The sequence below is a fragment of the Micrasema longulum genome, unplaced genomic scaffold (genome assembly GCF_059751315.1).
Source record: "Micrasema longulum isolate JH-2025_06_02 unplaced genomic scaffold, ASM5975131v1 h1tg000437l, whole genome shotgun sequence".
Lineage (NCBI taxonomy): Eukaryota > Metazoa > Arthropoda > Insecta > Trichoptera > Brachycentridae > Micrasema > Micrasema longulum.
Window position 1 is genome coordinate 82205 of NW_028277637.1, and position 15623 is coordinate 97827.

Genomic DNA, 15623 nt, shown 5'->3' on the forward strand with positions numbered 1-15623 from the left:
TTTATAAAAATACATGCATTTTATGTATCTCTATAAATTGAATGTAGTTATGCAGAAAGCAGCCAGCCATAGAAAAGTGAAACTGAGAAAATAGCACTTTTGTGAAAAGAGTGGATAATCTAATCTACACAACAGTTGGAATGTTTTTTACTTTAGCAAACGATAAAGTATGCATGCATTCATTTTTTTATAATAAAAAAAAGAATTTAACCATGTATATGACCAGATTTAATGATTTTAATGACAGCCAGATCTTATATTTAATGAAACCTCATGCAAACTCTGAATGTATGAGGTGACATTCATTTTTATGACATTTTGGCATTATGAAATTTTCAGAAGGTGATTATTACCGTTTTTTGTATGAAAGCGGCCTGACTGTTTTAAGCAGAACATAGAATTGACCTTCCTGAATTTGATAACATCAATATCTCACTTTTTTTTAAGTGTGGACTGGCTGCTTTCCACATAACTTTGTTCAATTATAAGTATTGATACGTAACTGGTGTTTTTTTTTTCATGATAGAACTTTCGATCGGCAAAACTGCCTCTTGTCAATACAGATTTTTTTCCATTTGTGGTCAATAACAATACTCAAATTAATAATGGAATGCCTTACTACTTAAAAAATCGGTGTCCAGTTCGCCAAATGTATAGGGCTCTTTGTGAAAGTTTCACAACAACATTATTCCTATAATAATAGTCCCGTTAAGTGGTCTCCACATTGATTTGTCGCCATTGGATAATTCCCTATGGGCCATATTGAGTACATGGTCTCATAGACTTAAACTAACGCTTGAAGCACTAGTAGCCAATATAACGCACACAATTTCGGAAATAACGCCAGATTTGTTGGAAACTTGAACAAAAATCAGACTGATAGAATTTGCTATGTAACTGCTAGTCGTGGAGGACATTCGTCAGATATCATTTACAAAAAATATATTTGATTCTTATTCTTTTGAACACAATAAAAACAAACTCATTTCAACAAATATTTGTTTCTTTTTAATTAATTGAAAGTTGTATCACACTTTAAAAAAACACCCGATGCATCCATTATATCAAGGAAATATGATTTATCTTGCATTTATAGATAGTGGATGTACAATAAATAACCTATAACAAGAATGCATAATGATCTCTCATAAAGTAAATATTAAATTATTTTGCATCGTTTAGTATTTTTAAATAATTATTTTTTTAATAAATAAAAAATATAATTAAAATGTTAATTTTTTCACTAAATATGTATTACGTATTCGCCCGGTGAGCATTATTAAGTAGTAAAATAAAAAAATATGCACAAAAATGTCAATGTATTTTTTTTTTTACATGTAAGTTCCGATTCTTACTAGACACGTGGCACTTTGAAATTTGATGAATATAATGTACATTATTGCCAATCGGCATGTTTACAACTCTTATTGATTGATGTAATCAAATCATAATGTATTTGTGGCAAGACAAATCTTATTTGTGGTTTAAATTATATTTTTTAACTTGTTCCAATAAATGTTGCGATGGGTGAATAAACTACTGCTACTACTGGGCGAATAAACAGTAAAATAATTCAAATGTACAGTATCCATTTTCTAATATATTTATATAATTCCATGTGTATAACATTATAAGTGTTATACACATTTAAAAAAATTATTTATAAAGTAACAACAATAGTTCATTTATATTTGCTGAAAGCAGTCATAGATTACTACAAATTTAAAATATACATGTATTATCAAATGTTTGCTATAGTTTTAATTTTAATATGCACTTCAGCCTACTTTGTGCATGCATTGAAAAAATTATAAATTTAATGTCCTTTACCTTTCCTATAAAACTATATAGAACTTAATGATTACGGGAGTATTTCCATTCTTACTTCGTATTAAATTCCATCCATTTAAGTCGTTTCATATCAAATATTTGTAAATACATATTGTTTAAAAAAATACATTAAAAAATAATAAATTAATATTTTTAAAATTGCCAAAAACTCGAGAAATCGTTGGCAGTTTTATCTTGTTAATTTAAATAAGCGACTGTTAGTTGGTCTAAAAGTCGAATTCAATATTGATGTTTTCTGTTAGTGAAATTAAGTGTAGACTTTACAATATACTTATAACAACATACAACAATACTTATAACAAAGTGTCACGCTTTGAAATCTTCTCCTACAATTAAATAAGTTTTTACCAGTTTAAAATCAAAATTTCACTCTAATTTTATAACAAACTAACAAATTACGCATTTTAGATTGACTTGTCTATTTTAGAATCGGTGTTTCGCTGTGTAAATCTTCTTAAATTATCAAAAATCAAACTCTTTTATTATTGTGCCTGTCGTTAATACAAATAATGGCTTCAACAAAGTGCACCGTATGTCCCGAGCCGGTGAGTGTCAGTGACTCATTTACATGTTCGGAATGCAAAGGTGCATTCCATTACAACTGCGGCGGGTTGCCTGCAACGGCCTCTAAACGCCTTACTGCAGACAGGCGTAAAGTGCTGAAATGTACTGCCTGCCTACAATCACCTGTAAACAGTACATCGCCGGCAGGGGTCTCCAACCAAGAGGACTCAAACTTGCTAGTCGCGCTTCTTAAAGAGGTAAAATTAATGAGAAATGAATTCAAAATTCTCAGCACAATAAAAGACGATATGAATGCGTTCCGCGAAGAACTGTGTAGTACCATTGCATCTTTATCTTACAATATGGAAGAAAACAATTCTCAAATTAAGAGGCACGAGACAGAAATCGCAGAACTTAAATTAAAATTAAATAACGTGCTTCGTTTTAATGAAGACCGCGAGCAACGTGCACGAGTTTCAAATATTGAGGTGGTTGGGGTTCCAGAAAAATCTGGAGAAAATACTGCGGAAATTATTATTTCCGTCGCAAAGAAGGCTGGAGTAAACATTGACCGGCAGGATATTGAGTTTTCCTCAAGAATAACTCCTAAAGTTGCTAATCAAAGCAGACCGAAAAACATAGTAGCCAAACTTAAATGTCGACAAACGAGGGACAACATCATCTCTGGCGCGCGTAAATGCAGAGGCATTAGCACACCTGATATTGGGATCCACGGACCGAGTCGATCAATTTACGTGAATGAACATCTGACTCCGTGTAATAAGACTCTGTTACAAAAAACTAAACTACTGGCTAAGGAAAAAGGACATAAATTTACATGGACAAAAAACTGCCGTATATACGTACGCCGCAACGAAGAATCGCCACCCATACTAATCAGCGAGGAGAACGACTTAAAAAAAATAGTTTAATATTTGTTTACATACTATACTTCACACATACATTAACACAAACACACGCATACTCATACATAATATGCTTAATCCTATTTTTGCAAAAATTTTATTTCGATTCTCTTACTTTTTCTTTTCCTAGTAGAACCACTTCAATACCTTTTCTTTTTTATACCTCTAATATTTACCAGTGGTCTACCGTCCTATATTTTGCCTATGTTACTCTAATGCTTACACTTGGTATATTATTGATATACATGGAATGTTTAATGTGCGACACCTATATAATACTTGTAATTTCTCATTTTATATTTTATGCTGACTTCTGTTTATTTAAACTATTGAGTTACCCATCACCGGCGAGTTAAGCGTATACTATCAAAATGTGCGGGGTTTAAGAACAAAGCTACTGAAATTTTCACAAAGTGTACTTAATAATGACTTTGATATAATTGCTGTCACGGAGAGCTGGCTTACTGATGGTATAGCTGGCCCCGAAATAATAGACGATCGATATGATCTGTTTCGATGTGACCGTGATATATCCAGTACCGGCCAATCTCGCGGAGGTGGTGTATTTATTGCAGCACGACGTACACTACGCGCCCAGCACAATATCAACTGGCAGTGCGAGGCTGACTGCACTTGGGTCACCATTCCTTCAGGTAACTTTAACCATAACAATCAACTTCACGTAGCATGTGTATATATACCTGGGCTGGTATTCCGAACGCGTTTACAGCGCGCTATAATGCGTATTTAGTACGTAAAAACGCGCTATACCGCGCTATAATTTCGTTTGGAATACCAGCCCTGGTGGCCCCAATCACACCTCTCAGTTACAAAATTTCTGTGATTTAGTAGACCAGCTCTCCATCGACAATCCTGACGACCAATTCCTAATAATGGGAGATTTTAATCTACCACACATGACTTGGGAACGAGATCCTGTTTCGCTACCTCTTAAACCTCATATCATAGGTAGCACAGATTATATTTTGAGTGAGTGCATGTCATTTTCTGACTTGCACCAGTATAACGGTACAGTGAACTTAAATGGCAGGTTGCTTGATTTAATGCTTAGTAACGTAGAATTAAGGGTTCAACGTAGTGATATTACATTGGTAAAAGAGGATAGTCATCATCCAGCACTTCTTGTTGAATTGAATATTTTAAACGCCCGGACACTACCTGAAGTGGAGCGTGTTGCGTTTAATTTTAAGCGCGCGGAATTTGAATGTATTAATTCCTTTCTTTCGACTATTGATTGGGAAACAAAATTTTCTAATTGTGATTGTGTGAATTCTGCAACACGGAAATTTTATTTAGAGTTAAAAAATGTTCTCAGTGAGTTTGTACCTCTAAAAACACTGAAAAATAACTCATATCCTCGCTGGTACAGCTCATCTCTCATAAAAATTATTAAGGAGAAATCCAAATATCATAAAAAATGGAAGAAATACAATAATCCACGTGATTATGATACATTTGTTTTGCTCCGGGCCAGGCAAAAAAAATTACAAAAAGAATGTTTTAAAAAATTCATACTCGAAAGTGAGAAAGCTATTGTGAACGATCCTAAATATTTTTGGTCTTTTATTAAAAGTAAACGTAACTCTAACAACATTCCCTTGAATATGCAGTATAAAAACCAAGTGTCTAATAATGCCCAAGAAGTAGTCGACCACTTCTCTAATTATTTTAATTCGGTCTATACTCAAAGCAATTTGATCGATGAAGCCTGCATAACCTCCCCACTCCATCAAAGCACACGCAATGTTGCTACATCTTCAATCAACTTTTCTTACGACGATGTCCGTAAAATTCTTACTAAATTAGATTCTAGCAAAGGCGCTGGAAGCGATGACATTCCTCCATTATTCGCAATCAAATGTGCAAATCAACTTGCCAAACCTCTAACAATTATATTCAATCGCTCATTAAAAGATGGAGTCTTTCCGAGTCACTGGAAAAGAGCACTTATCATTCCCATTCATAAAAGTGGCCTCAAAAATAAAGTTGAGAATTATCGACCGGTCTCAATCTTACCAGTGTTTGGCAAAATATTTGAAATGTTAGTTTATAATCACCTTTTATCTGAAGTTGCTTTACACATCCCAAATGAACAGCACGGTTTTATGCGGAAACGATCAGTAGTTTCTAATTTAACGCTCTTCACAACCGATATTGCTGAGTATATGGCCAAGGGATTACAATCTGATGTTATTTACACTGATTATTCAAAGGCGTTTGATCGTGTTGATCATTCAATCCTCTTAAAAAAGTTAATAGCAATCGGAATTAATAGAGATCTCTTATGTTGGCTTGGTTCTTACATCAGTCAAAGGAGTCAGGCAGTCGTCGTTGGCGGGCACTCTTCTGACTTTTCCTTGCTTCCATCTGGTGTCCCTCAAGGTAGCCATTTAGGACCCCTTTTATTCAATGTATATGTTCATGATATAGGCGATTGTTTTAATAACTCTAAATACATTATGTATGCAGACGACATGAAGGTATACTTAAATATTGAAAATACTAATGACTGTCATAAAATGCAGGAGGACCTCACTAGACTGTCGGTTTATTGTTTAAATAATAAACTATCGCTTAACCCTGAAAAATGCCTAAAAATAACATTCAAAAGAAAGACCCGTGCCATCGATTTTAATTACAAATTAAATAATACAAATATTAAATCTGTCGAAACAGTCCGTGATTTAGGTATCCTCTTAGATGAAAAATTAACTTTTAATCGTCACATCGATGGTATTACTGAAAAATCTTTTAGAACACTAGGATTTATACTACGCACAGGCAAACCGTTTCAAAATACCGATACTCTTAAAAAATTATATTTTTCTTATGTTCGTAGTTTACTAGAATTTTCTTCACCTGTCTGGTCTCCTTATTATAAAATTCATTCCTGCAAAATTGAAAGAATTCAAAAAATGTTTATAAAAAACTTAAACCGTAGATTACATCTCAATTTTCCAGATTATCGCCAAGCGTGCGTTTTTCATAATATCCAAACTCTCGCTGATAGACGAACCACAGCTGATATAGTGTTACTCACCAACATAATATCTGATAAAATAGATTCCCCCGAATTGGTTAACCGCATTCATCTTAAGGTACCACAGAGACAAACGCGTTATACACAACTTTTCCACATACCTAAATGCAGAACAAATTCGTCAAAAAACGCTACGATTAACCGTATTATGGATACGTATAACAGGAAATTTAACGAAATAGATATATTTACCAAAAATATTAAATTTATCAAAACTGCCATAGGTAATAAATTGTCTTTGTCCGCATCCTCCTCTCCGTTGCTCTCTATCCCTGAACATATATAAGTTTTATAGTGAGAAGATCTTTTAATATAATTATGTATCCCCGTACTGCGGGCCAACTGTTTGTGACACCTGATTTTTATAATCCGAATCATTTCTATTAAACTTATATGTTATTCTTATTTATATATTATGTAGGTGCATATAATATGCATTTGTGTGTTCGTTTTGAATCAACGTTCGCGTATTGTCAATCCTTATTTTATTGTTGTCATTATTTCGTATTTACTGCATTTTGTGATTACCTACTGTATTGTATAGGACTCGTCCCACATTATTCATTCGATGTGTATCAGTTAAATTTAAAAAATAAAATGCTTTTTTTTTCTTCAGAATACGGTTTTGAAATTTAACATACTTAAAAAAAATAAAAAAAAACAATTTATATCATTTCGTCATTTGAATTTTAACAAAAAGGTTTCTAACTTTTTACTAAGCTCTTTATTGTACCATTTTTAATACAATTTACTAGTTTTAAGCAAATATACTATTTTCATACTTACGCACCCATACAAACGCACCCTCTCCCTCTTTCATTCCCACACGCACATGTATCCTCTCCCTCATTCATTCACGCATACACACATTCACATACACATGAATACAAACGTCACACAAATACAATTACTAAACTTCTTTTCTTATATATTATGTGTCATTATATTTACAGTGGATTTTTTTAATTGGCTTTAGTATTTTTAAGATTTTTCTAATTATTTTGTTTATGTAATAGCTGTAAAAATCCCAAATAAAATGAAATAAAATAAATAAATAAATAAATATGAAAATAAATATTTACTTTGACATTAGTGAATGAAATCATTATTGTTGTATGTAGTAACAGAAAGAAACAGTTTTTTTTTAAAAATACATTTCATACCATTCACCCCTCCATTCTAGTCAACTGATGGATAATATTTTTAATTTTTAAATCATGTGCGTACCTACACAAAAAATACCTTTTCACTGTGATTTTTTATTTTGTTGAATTTGGAATTTTATACTGTAATACATAATTTTTTTATTATTTGTCCTGGAGATGGATTAGTCGACCCGAATGTGTTAGATATAAATAATTAACTGGTGTTTGTATAAAACTGTACAACCGAATAATAATGAATCTTATTAAAATTTGTTCTATCACAACGTGAGAATGATGCTCATTATATCTAGAAATGGAAAAAATATTTTATTTGAATAGTGCAATCATAAAATTAAGTGCCGCACAATAAATGTCCACAAGGTCTGTAGAATGAGTGATTGCTGCTAAAAAGCAAGTGTGCGTGGCCTGGCTTTGGCCGAGTGATATGGAGTACGGCGTGTCTTATAAGTATCCTTAGTAATTATACCCCATAGTTGTATAAATAGGCACTATTCGTTATAATCGACTGATGCATTGGAATTTTCGCATGGTGCGGTAAATATATAAAATTGGAACATTACTTGAATTTTAAATATATTTGTGAAAATTACCCCGTAGTTTATATAAGAGCAATGTGTAATTTAGGCAATTTTTTTTAGTACTTATAGTGCTGCACAACACGTAGTTTTCAATTATTTTACATCACATAGTACTTGGACACAATAAATATATCAATAGTTTGCATGCTTATCGATACAAAACAAATAAAATCTTTCAATCACTCTTTTTTGCATGGATTATAAAATGGCTTAATATTATTAGCATCACATAAAAGTATTTTTAAGTGTTGTAATAATATATTTAATCAATAAATAACCAGGTTGTGTATTGTATTTTATTATTCATGTTCGAATCTCTGTTATTAGTTCTTTATAACATTCTGGTTCTTTGTGTGTTGAAAGTACAATAATATTTACTGTTGTTTGGAATAAGTTTTGTGAAATTCTATCCTTTATGTGACTAATGTGAAATGCGCACAAATCAATGTTAAGTTTGCACTTACATTCAGTAATGATTATAAAATGTTTGGGTTGTGTCTTTGCTCACTTTTTTCCAACAAATACATATTACTATACATAATCTCATTCATTCTACATTTTGGGAAGTTGAAAAGATGAGTTCATTTTAATACAAACTTTAAAATATCACTGATAACTTTTCTTTCTGTTGACAGTAATTTAATTACTTGATCTAGTTCAAAGCGTGACCTATAAATCCAAAGCTTTTAAAGTTTTATAGAATTTTTATCAACCAAACGACATTATCTATATACGTTATACCCTAGCCATCCCATGAATTACATTCTAATAGTAAATAAGATATAAAATTTACCAAATAATAAATGAATGTTATAATTACGTCAATAAATAAAAACCCCATAACTGTTATTTGCAATTTTACTGTTTTTTTTTACCTTTACTCGTGTGTTTAACCAGGAAATGATCTTGTTATTTTTACAATTGATTACAACTAGTTATCATACGAACATAATATTAAGGTAATTAAATAACGAAAATAAATAAATATTTACATGTTCGTTGCTATAGACATCAATCATCTCTCATTTAGGAATTACCAGCTATAGCTGTTAGTCCAAGACATTAGCAAAAATTGCACTGATCTCACACTATTACAGATTTTATGTAAGTATAGTCGTTTTACGTATCTCACTTTTTTTTAGTGTCTTAGTGTTGTCCAGACACCTAATTGTAGTTTTTTCACTATGCAAGTGAAATAATCATGCCCCTATTCGCATTTAAAGGTGCATGGGCCGCCGCACAAGTAAACTGAATGCAGCGTATCTTGACCATCTGTTACATGGAGATCAGTCTCATAATTCAGGTGCCAGTTCATGGATTGCAAAATATTGCAATGTAAATCCACATTTAAAACAAATATTTTACATTAAAACTACTAGGAATCAAACCCAGGACCTTACGCATGGTAGGAACCAATTAATACATTTCCTATTCTTTGGTATAGGGTTCAGTACTATATAAGCTCCTGATATCACTGCAACCTGTGAAGATCTATCGTGGCGGGTCCCCGTGATTAATGTACGCTACAAGGCAGACTTACTCCACTCAATGAGGATTTTTACCGGAGTAGCCGTTGATTATACAATTTGAATATTTGATATATTTACTATTTGAAAAACAATTTACATATTAAATTTTTTTTACACATGAAATTTACAATTTGCCGCCCAACTAGACAAAACCCTGTTCTAAGACTAAAAAATGGTGGATTTACTGTTAACAAAATTAATGGAACAAAATATAGTTATAAAAGTACTATCACTGCATATATCTGAGTAAATAATAAACCTTTTTGTAGTCTTGTGAAGCAGTACACATAGTCACATTGACCTTAAACATATATAAGCTGTTCAGAGAACCGTCCAGCTGACTCTAAACTCGGTGCAATAATGCTATATTGCTTTTGGGCAGAGCTTGTTCTTGCAGCAAATTGCATTCATGAGGTCAAAATCGTCATCCAGAGTTCTAGTTCTGTTTTACAAACAGAACTGTATTCTTAATCTACCTAGACACAAAGTCATTCAAAAGTGAAACAAAAATATGCAGGGTTTTATAGTTTATTTTACATTTTTAGATTTACAAAACGATAGGTCCTTGGGTGTCCTTGCGCGCGCGTGCCTTGGCTTTAACCTGAGCGGCGATTCTGTCAAGATCTCTCCTGCCCTGCTTGGTGAGCCGGCGTCCACCTTCTGGAGTTTTCTCGATCAGCTTCAGGGCCTCCAGGCTCTGCAGAGCTTTGCGAGCGATGCCAGCTGACGATCGGCAGAAGTGGGCGGGGGTCACTCCATTACGTTTGCGTCCTCCGTAAATCTTAGTCACGGTGCGAACTCCCAGCGGAGAGCGGATATAGATGTGCCTGACGAGGGAAGCACAGCGGACATAATACCAGTCGGCCTCGTAGGGAGCCAGCTCCTTGAATCGGCCGGTCTTTACGAGGTCTACGAATTCTGGGACTGGCAGCTTACCGGACCTAAGAACATAAAACAACTACATTAATATAAACTTTCACATCGCTGAACATAGGTATTTTTGCGGTAACTATTTCGGCAAAGTTTATACATTTTAAGTTGTCAAAAACAAGTTTGTGATTAATTTTCCCTAAATATTTTTATGTGCTCTATTATATTCATTCGTGGGTTCGAACTATCAGTGGGGTCGCGTGAGTCACATCGACCGGTGTGATTCTATAAAATGATGTCAAGGCCCAGTTGCATTGGCAACACTACCGACTAGTCCAACTCGTTAGCATACACGTCGCGAACCTTGGGTAATGGGATCACTCATAACGGTGTGATTGCAGCAGATAACGAAAGGGTGAAAGGCGAGTTTCTGGTGCCGCAAAACCAACCAGCTAAGGGAAGGTAACCCCCAGAGAAAAATCAACTAGAGAAGGCAATGGGAATCTTTTCCCAGGAATCACTATGGCAAGTACATCCGATAAGCAGTTGTCCTGGCTGCAGAATATAAAAAAAATGCAGGGCCAAGATGCGTTTGCTGTAGTGATCGCCAACGTCGGGGAGGGGGTGGGGGATCTGACAAAGCGCCGCAGATTATTTGTGTACTGTATTTACAAACTGAGTAATCTTATGTATTATTTATTTATATTTTTTAAAACTTGTACCTAGTACTTAATAAAATGACAAAACAATAACTTATTATATCCTCAATACAATTATAGACATTCTTTAAATCATTCATTTGCCCTTTATTTTATGTTTGAAAAATCTTTAAGAATAAATTCAATTAAATGTATTTATATGTATTATATTTTATTTACATTAAATTGTTTTATTAAAATATATATACGTGGTTTGACTTTGTGAGGAATGAAATAATAAGAGAACTGATGCAGCAAACTCAGGTGACAACTGTCGTCAAGCAGAGGCGGTACGGTTATTATTATTATGGATAACTTATATAGCGCCATTTTCGTAATATTATAGCTCAAGGGCGCTCGACAAAGTGATTCTATAGATATTAATATTTAATTGAAGCTTTTAAATTTGTAATTTAACTAAAAACAATTTAACATATTACAACAGAGATGAAGAACATTTCAGAGAAGGTAATATAGAATTCTAGGCATCTACAGGGCTTATGACCTGTCATTGGCTGGTTTAAGTGGCCACTTAACACACTGTGTAACATTCACCATTCTGACCATATTTTTTAAATAATTTTTTTTTGTTTTTTTTACAATTAACATAATAATAAAACAGAGTATTAAAAAAATAAACCATAATTACATGGCAATGAAAAATATATTAATAGAAAAATAGTAAACAAAAAAATCCCACAAAGGCATAGCCCTTTTCGTGGGAATACAAGAAAATGTTAATGAATTTTTACTCCTATAATAAATAATGGACAGTTATAATATTTTTGTGCAACATAAGAAAGAAAAAAAAAATTCTGTAAAAGATAATACGGTATTTTTTTATGGTAATTAAAAAAGGAAATAAAAAATATTTAAAAAAAACACAAAATATTCCTTATTATTAAAGAGCAACAAAATAAATTTAAAAAAAAAGAGTTCATATCTTTAGTTTGAATCCGAGATAGTGCATGTTTTTTAAAAGAAGGAAAATTTTGAAAGTGTGGAATCAATGAAATATTATCAGTAAAAAAAGATTTAAAAAAATTTGGTTCTATAAAATATGCAACATCTATATTCCTTCAATTCTTTCATCCGTTGATGTTAGTGAAGTTAAAGAGCTGAAACCTTTATTTATGCGAGTGAGATTCGTGTAATTTAATTATTTCACCTACATACTAGGTAACGCCTGAAAATGTTATTTTTTCAATTTCTATACTTCTTCATGGACCAGATGAATTTATCAACAATATTTTGTGTGTTAAGTGGCCACTTAAACCAGCCAATGACAGGTCATAAGCCCTGTAGATGCCTAGACTTCTATATTACCTTCTCTGTTGCAATATGTTAACGTTATCAGCTCCTTAGGGAGTTGAATCCAGTCCTTGTCTACAAAAATTTGGACAACCTCAAAATATTGTTGATAAAACAATTTATTTTGTTCTGACCTGCTACGGATTTATTCAAATGATTTAGAGTTGGCGAGGCCATATACAAAAATTGACATTTGACATTTGCAACAATAATTCAGTTTGTAAAAAATATTTATTTTATGTTTTGAAATTCAACCATAAAAAAGTACATAGGTACCTACTTAAATTCAATATTTTGATATTAATAATTCATCACTCGGACAGAAGAATTATGTATATGGCTGGTGATATTGCACTTTCTTTTTTAATTTGCTTCGGGCAACAGCAAATCACACAATTGCAAAATGAAAAGATTGAAATGTCAAATATCAATTAGTATATAGTTTATTGGAAATAGAAAATACGTCTGGTGAACCAGCTAATAGCAGGCAAGCCCACATTTGGTCAGGACAACCTCAGTCAGGTGCACTAGTATACTATATATATGGAAAAATAAAAGTAAAACGAACTCCCTCTTTAAACAAGTTACGGAAGGTGTTGACCTCGCTCTTTCATGACATTGGTCGTAGGGAGTCAGAAAAGTTGATGCATGCCACGGATTGGAGAACCTTACTGGATGTCAAAAATAAAATATAAAAAAATAAAGAATAATTTAAAAAATATATATTTATAGATGACAACCATGAAGTTTCGCATAAATAAATTGTCTATGTTTTTATGAATGTATGTATGTGTATGCGCATGGGTGTATGTACGTGTGTGTGTATGTACATGTGTATATATGTGTATATTTATATATACATGTGTGTATATATGTGTATGTCTGTATGTATATGAATCAAAATGTGTATCCGAATAAGTTTATATTTTGTTTGTCTGTGCTCTATATTAATTTGTTAAGTATTATAATATATTAAAATGTAATTGCCTAGCTTGGAACGGGGTATGTACCCTTGTTAGCTGGGCAAAGTGAATATGGAATTGTATTTTGATAAAGAGTGTGAATAAATAAATAAAATAAAAAAATAAATAAATAAAACAGGAGTTTTCACTCTATTAGAGAAGCAGAAACATTATAAATTATGTATTTTCAAACCATTTGTAATTTTGTAAGAAATTTTTTTCAATAAGAAAAAAATTACAATCATTTTAGCCAATGCATATTATTTTTTAGGTCTAGAAAGAACACAACTCAATGACATGTAATTGAATTCATCACAGTATAAACTTGCATACTATGCGAAACAATCATTCGTTCAGATGAAATGAACATGTCCGCTAATACGAATGCCACATTTAGTGTCTAAACTTAACAGTTGTATCAAATAATGTTAACGTTTTAATATATAATAAATATTTGCGTGTCAAGCTATGCCGGAGGCAGCATACGATTATTTTTTTATTGTGGTAACTTACTGACAGACACTTACATTTTTTAATAACAAATCACAACATTCACAATTATATTCTTATGGCATATGAAAGACGAATATAACAATGCAACACAATTTTGTTAACTTGATTGAAACTATTGTTAACCGAGATTTAACGCTGATATTTAAATGCTATCTATTTAATTGAAACATCACTGAAAACTTAAATTCACACATCATTGAAGACAACTCAATTGACAGTTTGACTTCACTACCCATTTGATTAACACTATACTTACTTCTTTAAGAAGGCAGCAATCTCCCTCACAACTTTGTCCTGTTCGACGTCTTTTAATGTGACTGACGGCATCTGAAATAATAAGAAACAAAGTGAACACGCGTTAAGAATTCTGTCACTAGACTTTTATAGGTTAAAGGTAAAAATACACAATATACGCTAATAATTCGTCAAAAATAGTTGGATATTTATTTTAATACGAACTTCTGATGTAAATTATTCGCAATTATTGCAAATTATCCAAATAAACTTAAAAATTAATCGCCATGTGGCCTAAGAGACATTTACCTTTAATGGCAGCCAAAACCGGAAAGATCAAGACAAGCTGCGGAAAAGGTGTTGCCACTGTACGGACAACAATCAGTTATAGACAAAAAATAATATATTGGATGAGTAATGAAAAAAATTAAAGTTACATGATGTGTAGGTGAACCCGGGGTGGAACGGGGTACCGCACAGTGTAAAGCTAGGGTTTCCTAGGACAGCGGTGCCCGTATCTTAGCAGCCATGGTGAACGGTGATACGGTGGACAGCCGTCGTAACAGTGACTAGAGAGTGTTTTTATTTTTTAACGATGTTATCAACATCGTTTTCCTAGGAAACCACTCTCTAGTCACCGTTGCGACGGCTGTCCACCGCATCACCGTTCACTACGGCCGTTAATATACGGGCGCCGCTGTCCTAGGAAACCCTAGCTACAGTGGTCCGGATTTGGAAAACAGTGGACTTAGGAACCAAAGTCATTATTTCGATTTTTGAAAAATTGTTTGATGTAAAAAATCTAATTTGTAACAATATTTGTGATGTTCAACTTCTCGTTATTTTGAGTCTAAAGCTAGGGTTTCCTAGGACAGCGGTGCCCGTATTTTAACGGCCGTAGTGAACGGTGATGCAGTGGACAGCCGTCGTAACAGTGACTAGAGTGTGGTTTCCTAGGAAAACGGTGTTATCAACACCATTTAACACCGTTTCCCTAGGAAACCACTCTCTAGTCGACGTTACGACGGCTGTCCACTGCATCACCGTTCACTACGGCCGTTAAAATACGGGCACCGCTCTCCTAGGAAACCCGAGCTTTACATGGTTTAAACAAATACAAACGAAAAAAATGTATGGAGTAAAATTGAATATTTTTTTTCTCGATGTATTTTGAATTGTTAGCAACGAAACCATATGTATATTAACCTATGTAACTAGTAATTTATGTTTATATTTTTTTCTCTCCTATATACCTTGGCGTTAAATCTCAGTTGAACTTTCAAAAATTTTATTTTTATTACACAACACAACAAATGTTTCTGCCAGATTATTGCGAGGTATTTTAAAAATATTTTTTGAAATATATATTTGGACCCCTATATTTAGTAGCCTTACGTGTCATGTACAAAGCTAAGGTACT

At 32.9% G+C, this 15623-nt stretch overlaps 1 protein-coding gene across 2 annotated transcripts; it reads right to left on the bottom strand.

Annotated features, from left to right (window-relative positions):
- Nucleotides 1-10127: 10127 nt before the first annotated feature.
- Nucleotides 10128-14538, bottom strand: RpS19a (Ribosomal protein S19a). 2 transcript variants are annotated; one of them, XM_088226533.1, is made up of 3 exons: nucleotides 14513-14538; nucleotides 14226-14296; nucleotides 10128-10556 (listed from the first exon to the last, which is right to left on the bottom strand). In XM_088226533.1, the coding sequence occupies exons 2-3, from the start codon at nucleotides 14294-14296 to the stop codon at nucleotides 10163-10165; spliced, it is 465 nt and encodes a 154-aa protein (XP_088082659.1). In that variant the 5' UTR covers nucleotides 14513-14538; the 3' UTR covers nucleotides 10128-10162. The 2 variants fall into 2 exon arrangements, with proteins under 2 accessions (XP_088082659.1, XP_088082660.1); XM_088226534.1 differs by having other exon boundaries at nucleotides 14429-14538.
- Nucleotides 14539-15623: the final 1085 nt, after the last annotated feature.

Excerpts from the sequence above, each read along its gene's own strand:
- RpS19a (XM_088226533.1), bottom strand. The coding sequence starts at position 14,296 with ATGCCGTCAGTCACATTAAAAGACGTCGAACAGGACAAAGTTGTGAGG. Across the intron at positions 10,557-14,225 it reads ATTGCTGCCTTCTTAAAGAA|GTCCGGTAAGCTGCCAGTCC; the intron begins GTAAGTATAGTG and ends TTATGTTCTTAG.